The following is a 12892-nucleotide window of genomic DNA, read 5'->3' as shown; positions in this document are numbered from 1 at the left end:
ACTCTGCAATACCCTGCACTACTCTGCAATACTCTGCAATTCCCTGCAATACTCTGCAATACTCTGCACTACTCTGCAATACTCTGCAATATCCTGCAATACTCTGACATACTCTGCAATACCCTGCACTACTCTGCAATACTCTGCAATACCCTGCAATACTCTGCAATACTCTGCAATACCCTGCACTACTCTGCAATACCCTGCACTACTCTGCAATACTGTGCAATACTCTGCAATACTCTGCAATACTCTGCACTACTCTGCAATACCCTGCACTACTCTGCAATACTGTGCAATACTCTGCAATACCATGCAATACTCTGCAATACCGTGCAATACCCTGCAATACTCTGCAATACTCTGCAATACCCTGCAATACTCTGCAATACTCTGCAATACCCTGCACTACTCTGCAATACTGTGCAATAATCTGCAATACCGTGCAATACCGTGCAATACCCTGCAATACTCTGCACTACTCTGCAATACCCTGCAATACTTTGCAATACCCTGCACTACCCTGCACTACTCTGCAATACCCTGCAATACTCCGCAATACTCTGCAATACTCCGCAATACCCCTCAATACTCTGCAATACTCTGCAATACCGTGCAATACCGTGCAATACCCTGCAATACTCTGCACTACTCTGCAATACCCTGCACTACCCTGCACTACTCTGCAATACCCTGCAATACTCCGCAATACTCTGCAATACTCCGAAATACCCCTCAATACTCTGCAATACTCTGCAATACCGTGCAATACCGTGCAATACCCTGCAATACTCTGCACTACTCTGCAATACCCTGCAATACTCTGCAATACCCTGCACTACCCTGCACTACTCTGCAATACCCTGCAATACTCTGCAATACTCTGCAATACTCTGCAATACTCCGCAATACCCCGCAATACCCCGCAATACTCCACAATACCCCACAATACTCTGCAATACCCAACCATACCCAGCCATACTCTGCAATACTCGGTGATACCCAGCCATACTCCTCTATACCCAGCCATACCCAGTCATACTCGGTGATACCCTGCAATACCCTGCCATGCTGAGCCATGCTCGGCCATGCTCGGCCATGCTCGGCCATGCTCAGCCATACTCAGCTGTACTCGGCCTCTGCAGTGGCGGAATTATAGGGGTTGCTGAGATTGACATGCTGCAGGGGGCCCTTGAGGGCCCCCTGTACTCTTCAATAGGAGGAATGGCAGAGGTGGCTGAGACCGAGCTCCCCGATCATCAGCCGAACTGTAATCGTCACTGACTGTGCAGGGAGCTTGTCAAAGTGAAAGCACAGTGTATGCTGTGCTCTTTGTCTCCCCCTACAGTGCAGTACCCGGCAGGAAGAGCTAAGGTGAAGAAGGTCTGCCGTTTTATTATAAGACTATCTATCTACTGTATGTGTGTTTATATGTGTGCATGTATGTGTGTGTGTGTGTGTGTGTATGCATATGTATGTGTGTGTGCATGTATGTATGTATGTGAGTGTGCATGTATGTATGTGTGTGTGCATGTATGTATGCATATGTATGTATGTGAGTGTGCATGTATGTATGTATGTGAGTGTGTGTATGTATGTATGTGAGTGTGCATGTGAGTGTGCATGCATGTGCATGTGTTTATCAGTGGCGGTGCGTCCATAAGTGCGCACAGGCGCAGCCCCCTCTCTCCAGCCACCCCCTCCCTCTATGACCAATGGATAGATTCATGCATAGCATGAATCTATCCATGGCCACTGCTGCCACCCACATATTTAGGTGTCTGGCCCCTTTTCGGGTGCCGGGCGCCTGAATTACAGCGGCGGGGAGGTTTTGAAGCGGCTGATTAGAGCCATAGGCTCTAATAGGCATCAAAAAAGGTGAACTGCGAGTACCATGCTTGGCACTCACAGTCCACCCAGGTCTGTTAGAAAAGCGAATTAATATTCACTTTCCTAACACTGAACCGCCTTTCCGTCAATCAGGTGTGCGGGTCTGTTACTTGTCACCTGATTGGATGAAACGATAGGTGCGGCTATTGGACGCCTATCAGGAGGAGGGGAAGAAAGATGAGGACGGCAGGAGACGCATGGAGGACCCCACTCGTGGCCATCACCTGCTGCCCCACCAAGACAGGGTAAGTTCTGGGCAGACAGCGAGCGGGCGGGGGGGTTTCACAGTGGCAGCATTCGATGGCACAGTTGCAGCATTTGATGGCACACTGGCAGCATTTATTGGGCACAGTGGCAGCATTCAATGGCACAGTTGCAGCATTTGATGGCACACTGGCAGCATTTGATGGGCACACTGGCAGCATTTAATGGGCACAGTGGCGGCATTTGATGGGCACAGTGGCGGCATTTGATGGCACAATGGCGGCATTTGATGGCACAGAGGCAGCATCTGATGGCACAGTGGCAGACTTCGATGGGCACCGTGGCAGACTTCGATGGGCACACTGGCAGACTTCGATGGGCACAGTGGCTTTTGATGGGCACACTGGCAGCATTTGATGGGCACACTGGTGGCATTTGATGGCACAGCGGCAGAGCTTGATAGGCACAGTGGCAGCATTTGATGGGCACAGTGGCGACATTTGATGGCACAGTGGCAGCATTTGATGAGCACAGTGGTGGCGTTTGATGGCACAGTGGCAGCATTTGATGGGCATGGTGGCGTGTGATGGCACAGTGGCGGCATCTGATGGCACAGTGGCAGCAATTGATGGGCACAGTGGCTGCAATTGATGTTTTTTTTTTTTTAATTTCTCAGTTTGCTTGCGCCTCCCTAAAAATTTTGAGCACCAGCCGCCACTGGTTTATATGTGCGTGCATATGTGCATTTATATATATGTGTGTGTTTTTATATATGTGTGTATGTTTTTTATACATGTGTGTGTGTGTTTACATGTATTTATGCACATTTTAGGTATACGCTTTTAATCCTGAAGGGATTGGCTGGCTTACCTTCAGACAGATGACTAGTGCAGCATGTTGTATCGTGCTGTAGCTTCAGCTGAGTGCCTGCTCCCAGCTCGCCCACACTCATAGCGGAAGAGGGTAGTAGCTGGCAATCCCAAGTCTTCCTGTCCCCCCTGTGCCTCTACCTCCAGGTTAAATGCTGACCGGGAGATAGTCAGGGAAGACCAGAGAGGAGGAGAGTTGCCATCTGAAGGTTAAACAGAGAGACTGTGGCTGTGATATAAGCCTAAAAGCAGAGCTGATCTCCTTAAAAAAGAGATCGGAGCATCTGGTAAGAGGCAGTTATTTTCCAGGTGGAAAGACTTTCCTATCTCGTATCACTTTTTCCTATGGTGTTTTCCGGTTTGAAGTCACTATTATCTATAAAGGAGAGACATCCCTTTAATGTGAACATTCAGTGACCAGCAACATTATCAGTTTAGATAATCTATGTGAACACCATTATCTTCATTGACTTTTTATGACTTCATCATGTGATTATTTTGCAGTATACATTTCGGATTTATTACTGTGATGCAAATAGATTTTCTCCAGTTATTAGAATTTTCCTATCGCTAGGGAATAAATATGTCCCTTACAGGATGAGGACATTCCATCCTTTGCAGTGAATTACTATCACGTATATGGTCTCATATAGTGCAGTTTTCTCTTTGACATTTATTTATTGTGTGTATCTCACATTATAAACTGCAGCAGGACCTTAATTGTTGTATCCTTTAGAAGAAGTAGGACCTCAATTACTACATCTTCTTGAAGGGCTATTTAGACAGCGCTGTATTTCTATTTGATATACTTTGAGGTTTAGGAGATATCCACGATAGCTACAGGTAAAACTTTTTATAGGCTTACCTGTAGTGAAAAGTGGTTTGTAAGGGTTTACAACCACTTTAAAACAAGCCATGATTGACCTCTGTAGCTGCTTGTACTGTGAAGTCATTAGTTCTCAAAAACCATCAAAGATCACAGCACAGACCTTAAGCCTCGATTCACACGAGCCTCCTGGAGAAATTGATCTGGGAAGTAAAACCAAAATCTATACTTACCAAATCACTTTCTCCTCTATTTAAACCTTTCCTACCCTGCCCAAGTGTTCCTTTCACAGGGTCTGTACATCCCAGGGGGCAGGAAGGACCAGTCGATCGCATGACCACTCTGATTGGCTGTCACAGTGGTCACATGTTTTTTTATAGCACTGACATTTATAAAGAAATTAGGGATTTAAATTTCCCTTCAGATTTAAAAGGAAAAAAAAGGCACAAAAACCCTTCCTAAGGCCCCCCCAAAATATTTGTGTAATCTTTGGGTGGGGTCTATTTTTTTATTTTTGTTTGTTTTAAGCTGACGATGAAAATCATTTGCTGACACTTTAAACTGTATACTATTTACTATTTTCTTTGTTAATGTAACTTTTGTTGCATGCACAAATGGAAGAAAAATGCGTACAGTCCCCCCCAACAAAAAAAATCTTTTTTATGGGATACCCCTTAAATTCCACATCAGACTCAACGGTCCTGGCATTGATTTTAACAGGGTTTCTACATGAAAAAAACATTTATATAAAAACACAAAATCATTAGGTCCACCAGGAAATTCATAACAAACTCTTATGTTCAGACCAAATCTTGAACTCATCCCTAGCTACAATAGTCATATCGTTCAACAGATGGACAAAATCTGGGTATGTGGCTAGGGATACCTAGTACAAACTCTTGCTGGAATTTCATTTTAAAATGTTTATTTCAGATCATCAAAAACGTTCAACACATTATAGGCTTGATCCAGCTGGCCGGTCCCATTGCTGATGCTGGATATGCTAGCCTCAATCTAGCCTACAGATTGTATTATGAGTCATTGTTCAAGCTCTGAAGAAGGGGGAGCCCTTTGCCCCCTAAAAGCTTTGGCTGTGTCTGATGTTCTTAATAAATGCGAATTAAAACAAATTTCATGCAAGATGGATGTTTGTAGTAAATATTCTTGACTACATACCCAGAACTCAACGAATAAAGCTCACAGGTTGGCCAGGGCCGGGGAGCTCATTTCAAGAAGACAATGGAGTGTATTTACTAAGGGCAAATAGACTGTGCACTTTGCAAAGTGCAGTTGTTCCAGAGCTCCAGTTGCCCTCTGCAACTGCCCTTTGCATAGTGCACAGTCTCTTTGTCTTTAATCATTCAAACCCCAATGTGTCCAATCTCCTCTCCATCACTGAACCACTTACCGGCAGAAGCTACTTGAAGCAGGATGATCCCCAGGAGGATGAAGAGAGCTCCAACCTTGGAAGGTCTCATGGCTGCTTACCTAAGTGAATATCTGTGTTGTAGCTCCAGCTCCAGAATTTATATCAGAAACTCTAATGGGAGGAAAGTGGTAGGACAGGAATGGGAACCGGTTTGGTTTCTTTGTCTGCAATGCTCTTCTATGAGATGTAGAGCATCCACTATTACATAATATTTGTTTTCCTATTCACAGCAGTCACATCATTAATTAGTTTCCTTCCTCAGGCCAAAAATAATTTAGGACATTGGTGTGAGTACATTGTGTAGAAATTATTTTATTGCTTCACAAGTTCATTGCACTCTCAGTCTCGCCTATTATTAAGTCTAGGTTAACAATATCTTCGCATGCAGCTCACAGCATATCTCTCATATCTCCGGTGCAAATTTGCACAGGAACCCTGTTCACCATTTCAGGTCCATTTTCAACCCAAATTTTGTCTGAATTTGGATCTGAATCAGGCCAAAAGACGCACAGGGCTCCTGTGCAAATTTGCACTGGAGATATGAGAACCTGATCCATAGAGAGCCGGTCAAAATCTCCTGCTATTGCGAATTGGATGCGGGGAACCCAGCCTAAATCTAAAGATGGTCGTCACAGTGCTGGGACAAGGTTCTGCGGTACCCAAGACGAAGATGCCAAATTCTATTCTTCCATCTGGAAACTCATAACTTATCCAAAGTAAAAGTTTATTTTGATTTGTCCCTTTTTATAATGGCATGTTTCTAACACAAAGTTTTTTTTTTCAGTCCTGCAAAACAAACAAATGCGAATTTTGGGGGGTTTACAGATGAATGGTAACAGAAAAAAAAAAGGGAAAAAATATTGCTAAGGGAAGAAAGCGATAAAGGGATAATGAAATAGATTTACAATTTGCACAGAACACAATTGTATTAGTAATGGACAGCTATAGATTTCAAGTACAAATTGATTATTTTGGGGGGGCTTTTTTGTTTGTGTGCTTTTTTTTTAATTTTTGGAAGATGTCTATAAAATGTCATTTACCAGCAATTTAGCCACTTGCCTACTGGGCACTTATACTCCCTTCCTGCCCTGACCAATATTCAGCTTTCAGTGCTGTCGCACTTTGAATGACAATTGCACAGTCATGCAACACTACCCAAATTAAATTTTTATAATTTTTTTCACACAAATAGAGCTTTCTTTTGGTGGTATTTAATCACTGTTGTTTTTTTTTATTGTTTGCTAAAAAAAAAGTTTCATAGTTTGTTATTAAATTTTGCAAAGAGGTAATTTTTCTCATTCATTGATGGGCACTGATAGGCTGCACTGATGGGGACTGATAGGCTGCACTGATGGGCACTTCTGAGGTGGCACTGGTGAGTACTGATTCGTAGCACAGATGGGCACTGATAGGTGGCACTGATCGGTGGCACTGATAGGTGGCACTGATGAGTGGCATTGATGGGCACTGGTAGGTGGCACTGATAGGCAACACTGATAGGTGGCAATGATGATGAGGCACTGATGGGCACTGATTGGCAGCACTGAAGGGCAGTGATAGGTGGCACTGGTGGGCACTGATAGGCAGCACCAATATGCATTGGTAGGTGGCACTGGTGGGCACTGCTTAGCAGCAGTGGGTGTCCGTGTGCGGGACCGATGTCCACTTACAGCCCATGTCCACCATCAGAAGTACCCGTGCCACCAGGGGGCACCATAACACTTATATTTTAACATTTTGGTCTTGCAGAGTGCAGGAGACTGATGCAGAGACAGGAAAGGTTCCCTCACATCTGCATCCTCTATACCCCCTAGGTTGCTGCCTTTCCTGCTTCTGTGTCAGCCTGACCTTGGACTTTCTCTCCTCCAATGGATTCTTCATGATTGGGCATAAGCTAAAATGTTGGGAAGTCCAACTGTAGAAGAATACATTTTTGGGAGGGGGAAGAGATACACTCTGCCTTGAGAAAACCACCCTATTGGCATCTATAAGGTCTATAAAGATCTAGCAAGTGCTATCTATGAGGCGAGTTCCCTCACTTTGTATAGATTTTCTATTGCTTACTGTTGAGTTTTTGGGGCAGGGAGTGAGGGAAAAGCTCCCTAATAGGACATAAACAAGAAAAAAATGGACAAGTCATTCTCTATTTTATTAAAAAAAACAAGAGAGTCCTGATGCGCTACGAAAACTGTGGGTCATGTAAAGAAATTGTGTACGGCTGATGTTGGATCAAGCCCAGTGCAGCCGGTAAACACTGGAACAATGTGGAATAATAAAAAAAAAGATGCATATATGTGTATAGAGTTATATATGTGGATACATCACCCATGTGCCTGGAGGATTTCTTTCTTCTCCTCTCTCTTTTCTTTCTATATTATTGTAAAACAGTCTTCCATCTATAACCATTTTTGTTTTATTTTAGGTTTTATTTTTCTTGATTTTTTTAAATTAGAATTTAGAATTTTTATTGAATTCTTATTGATTTTACACTGTCATGTTGTTATTACCATGTCATATATAGTTTCTGTACATGACATGGCCAATTTTGTCTTTTAATAGACAGATATTTGTTATCTACGTGGGCAATGAGGGGTTAACAACAATCCCCAGGCTCTAGATATCTACCTATTTTCCCACCTCCACATTGGGTACAAATAGTTACTGTTGCCGTTCCTTCGGTGATTTTGACAAAGCACATGCGCGCAAAACACATAGTCATGGCAGAAAAACAAGCCTGTGTTCCATGGTTGACCACAGACGTCCCCCTCCTTCTCTGTCTCCGGTTCGGTGCTGACCTCATCCAGGCGCGCCGAACCTTTTGGCTCTGCTCGACTCCTAGGAGTCCCTGTGTCATCTTACACCGTGTCCCATCAGCTCAGCCTAGCTGTAGGCTTCACTGCACTCTTTCCAGTTTGGATATGATTAGCTTCCTGTCTCCCAGCCATCCGCAGACCCATTCATCCTGGATGCAGCCTTACTTCTGCCATCAACCAGCAGCGTTTGAGATCCCTCTTCCTGGACTGGATTTCCATCCTCCCCAGCATGGTCATTGGCGCCCCCATGCTATACCAGTGAGCTCTCCGGATGATTATTAACCCCTCTAAGCTTTGAGGTCACCAGTGGTAACGTTGGTTTATCAAAATATTCAATTACACCATTGTTTTATGCATCTGCTTTTACTCTTGTTACAATTTGACTCATCTATGATTAAACAATTTTTTCTTGTTTAACCATTCACATGGTCAGAACTGCCTGCTTTAATTGCAACCATACCCTGGATCTAGCTTACAGAGCACTGCATTATAGTTTTTCTTTGCTTATTCCACATTGTTCCAGTGTTTACCAGCTGCACTGGGCTTGATCTATCACCAGCCACTGATCGTCGTATACAATTTCTTTACATGAGTGTATATAGTGGTGTTCCGCGCTTAGGACGGGCTTATAACCGAACTGCAGCCCCCCTAATAGGGAAAGCACCAACGGTGCGATCCAATAATTGTGTAATCTAAAGAAATAGGGGATTGGCGCTGTTCACTGAAAAGAATATAATAATAAATAAATCAATAAACTATACAGACTCCTAACAAAAGGGGAGCATAACACCTCAATTCCGTGTAGGTGAGACGTGTAACACAATATAAATGGTAATTGGAAAATAAATAAATATATATGCTGAAAATAGTCGGAGATTGTGCAGACTACCCAAGATACAAATAAAAAATACTAAAAAATAATACTTAAACTAGTGAATAGAACTACAAGCAATAAAAAGGTGAGTGATCAATCAGATGTGTATAAAAAACCACAAAGAATATATATGTGTACAATAAAAGGTATGGGTGGGTATGTCTAAAGGAGAGGACAAACACCTTGTTACCCACTGAAAATTAGTATATATACTAGTGAAACTGAGTGGTGTTGAATAAAAATATATAAAAATATAAATAAACTAGAAAAGGACTATCGGTATGTAGTGTGCAAACAATCTAGGTGCACAAAGTGAATCAAAAAAGTGAAAGAAGCCAAAAAAGAAACCAGAAAGAATTTTTTTTTTTAATAATAATTCTTTCTGGTTGCTTGGATTTTCATTTTTTACATTTTCTTCTTTTTTGGCTTCTTTCACTTTTTTGATTCACTTTGTGCACCTAGATTGTTTGCACACTACATACCGATAGTCCTTTTCTAGTTTATTTATATTTTTATATATTTTTATTCAACACCACTCAGTTTCACTAGTATATATACTAATTTTCAGTGGGTAACAAGGTGTTTGTCCTCTCCTTTAGACATACCCACCCATACCTTTTATTGTACACATATATATTCTTTGTGGTTTTTTATACACATCTGTTTGATCACTTACCTTTTTATTGCTTGTAGTTCTATTCACTAGTTTAAGTATTATTTTTTAGTATTTTTTATTTGTATCTTGGGTAGTCTGCACAATCTCCGACTATTTTCAGCATATATATTTATTTATTTTCCAATTACCATTTATATTGTGTTACACGTCTCACCTACACGGAATTGAGGTGTTATGCTCCCCTTTTGTTAGGAGTCTGTATAGTTTATTGATTTATTTATTATTATATTATTTTCAGTGAACAGCGCCAATCCCCTATTTCTTTAGATTACACAATTTCTTTACATGACCCACAGTTTTCGTAGCGCTTCAGGACTCTCTTGTTGTTTTGAATCTTTTTGGATCTTCTTCTATAGCAGCTCGCCATGGGTCTATATGTTACATTCTCTAAAGTTGTTCATATGCCAGTGTATCAAGGCTTGTAGGAGTTTCAGGCTTGAGAATAGTTTTGTCCATTAGTTCAGTCTTATTTTTAGACCTATCTGTGAACCGAGAGAGATATACATATAAATTTATATATTATAACATAACTTTCCTATACTACAACTGGTTCATATTGCAATGTTTTACAATTTATAATTCATTCATTCAATATCTGGTCATAGTTTACCACTTTTTATATTTTCTTGTTCATTGTGTTGTTTTGTGTTTTTCTGTGTACTGTATATGCCAGTATCTCCTGCTTCTTTCTTCCACCATGGCCACTGACAGGTCCCATAGACTTCAATCCATTTTTAACAGCACTGATTTAAACAGTGCCTCTAATATTAACATACAGAAGGCAAAAACATCAGGTTCTATGATAAAGAAACCCCTCTCACAATGAGGCTTTCAAAATTCACATGAGAAAGGCCTCCCTTCAGTTACAAGATGCCAAACAATATCAGAACACTTAATGGTAGGGATGAGCTTTATGTTCGGGTTGAACATGAGTTCGACTCGAACATTGGCTGTTTGCCCGTTTGTCGAAAACTGAATATTATGGGGCGTTCGCGCCAAAAACTTCATTTCAGGGAGAAACATGACCGAAACCCGGAGGGCCTGAAATTTTGGGGTATTGACAAATTGCACCCCAACTGGAGAGGAGCTAACATGGTCAGGGAGATATCGAAGCATGAATCATTGTGGATATTTCTGGCCAATACGCTTAGCCCCAATGGGCTGAATATTGAGCTTGACCTAAATTGTTTCATCAGCAACTATTGACACTTGCTGGCTCCTGTTACCCATTTGTTTTGGGCTTTACATTGCATTACAGTAATATCCCCTTATCACTAAATTATGGTGGTCAGTGCCTTACCGCTAGGGTGTATGATTTATTCTATTTCATTATTTTAATATACATTTTTATATAATTTTTTAATTTGTTTACATCTGACTATTTTTGGTGATTTTCCAGTATGCTGGAGGATATATTTTTCATTTTAATTTTATTTAGTTTTTATCTTTGATATTGGAAATAAGACGGAACATATAGCCCTTCAATTAACCACTTGGGCTAACAATGTTAATGGTTATTAGATAGGATTAGGGGTTCGGTTATTGGCCTATTTTTATTTATTTTTATTCACTCAGACTGTATCGTTGTAACTTTACAGTTATGATCATTTGGGTGTTTTAGTAGGAGTATTTTAGTATTGGTGCATCTAATGCATTTAATATATAAACATGGGCGTATGGGCATATTTAGCGTAAATTTTCAAGCATGCTGGTGAATTACTAATAGTTTATTGTAGTAAGTTTTATGTGAATTTATGCCCGTAATTGGGGCGCAATATGTATTTCTTTTGCTGGTGAATTTATTTGGCACCCTAGTAATGGGGAATTTCTATTGGTATACTTTTGATTGAAACTCTATTTTTAATAGTTACCATTATCTGGGTATTTTCAATAGTGTTTGTTGAATCAAACTTCTTTTAGAAGATTAATATTTCAATATAATGTCGTGATTGTGAGTTGTATTGGTTTTGGTAACGCATTCAAATGATTTTATAATTATTCAATGTATTTTTATTATATATTGTAAATTTGAGTAGCATGGATAAGGATTAGCCTAGTAATATGGTTGCTAATACAGAGTGAGCTGGTACGAATGGACGGGACGCCGCACGGCGGTTGTTTACCCTCCATAAAGGGGCGTGTACGAGTCCGATGGTTTCCGTGGTGATGGCGCTGCGGGAGTCCGCCTCCCATGCTATTAAAGATTAGAGTCGTGTTGCTTAGCCATGCCCTCTGAAGACGGAATTACGAAACACGTCAGAGCATGGCTATGCAACCTATCAGCTGAAGACAGGCAGCGTCATCCCGGGACTCATCGTAGTAGGCGGGCCGCTCGGAGCTCCGACCAGCGGTGAGCCGATGCTGACTGTGTCATGCTGTTTTAACATTTCTATTGTGTAAGCGCATATTGTAAGGGGGGTTCCTTGTGGGTTCTGTTTAATAAACTTTTTTACACTATGGAGAGCCTCCCCTTCTATTTCCTTACATGTGTTTACCATGACATTATATTACTCTGACTGAGGAGGACTGAGAGATTCTGGCGGCGGAAGAGCTGATTCAAGGGAGAAAGGAGTTAACAAGCTTGCTTTTGTCTTACCTCTGGTAAGCTTATAACCATAGGGGGTCATTCACGAGGTGTGGTGAAAGTTTATTAACCCATGGAAAAGTGCACTCCAGAAGGAATCTAATCCCTTATCTCAACTGTCTGCTGCATGCAATGAACTGTTTATAAAAAAATCTTGAGTTTATGCAGTTGTCACTGGTGTCTCTTATACCACCTCTGCTATATTATGTGCTATCGCTGTTATTTTTCTGAATGATTATATATGGACTTTTTTGTTCACATGTAACTACATTGAACTCTCTGTTATATTACTATTTTTATATTTATCCACGTTCATTCAAGATTGTATTATTATTGAGTTCATCACCCTCAACCTTTTGAGTGTTTTTGTGTAATTTCAGTAGCGCTGTTAATACTATCTTTTTATAAGAGAGTGCATTTTGATTTCATCTGTATATTTCTATTTTATAAAGAGAGTATATTTTGATTTCATCTGTATATTTCCTTTTTATAACAGCAGCTTGTATTTTATGTATATAAAGCGGATTAATTTCCACTCTTTTCTTACTATCCTTTGAGCGCTAGGACTGGAGTTGTTTAGCAACCCCGGTATTTGTCTATGCATATTAAGCAAGCTGTGGCCAGTGGTCCATCCTCAAGACCCAGTAACCCAGTGGATGTTCTGTTGGAAAGGTCCCAAGTCTGATCTTGCCCCTAGATATTCCTGCACCATGTAATTCAGATGCTG

General features: G+C 41.1%; 1 protein-coding gene across 1 annotated transcript in view; it reads right to left on the bottom strand.

Moving 5' to 3' along the window:
- LOC141139017 (WAP four-disulfide core domain protein 12-like) overlaps positions 1-5351 on the bottom strand; it is a 32769-nt gene extending 27418 nt beyond the window's left edge. The window contains exon 1 of the mRNA XM_073624788.1: positions 5198-5351. Coding sequence (XP_073480889.1) covers positions 5198-5267 — 70 coding nt within the window. The 5' untranslated portion in view covers positions 5268-5351. The remainder of the gene's footprint in view (positions 1-5197) is intronic.
- Between the last annotated feature and the right edge of the window lie 7541 nt (positions 5352-12892).

This window comes from Aquarana catesbeiana, linkage group LG04 (genome assembly GCF_042186555.1).
Source record: "Aquarana catesbeiana isolate 2022-GZ linkage group LG04, ASM4218655v1, whole genome shotgun sequence".
NCBI lineage: Eukaryota > Metazoa > Chordata > Amphibia > Anura > Ranidae > Aquarana > Aquarana catesbeiana.
The sequence above is the reverse complement of the archived record's forward strand: the minus strand, read 5'-3'. Positions and strand labels throughout refer to the sequence as shown.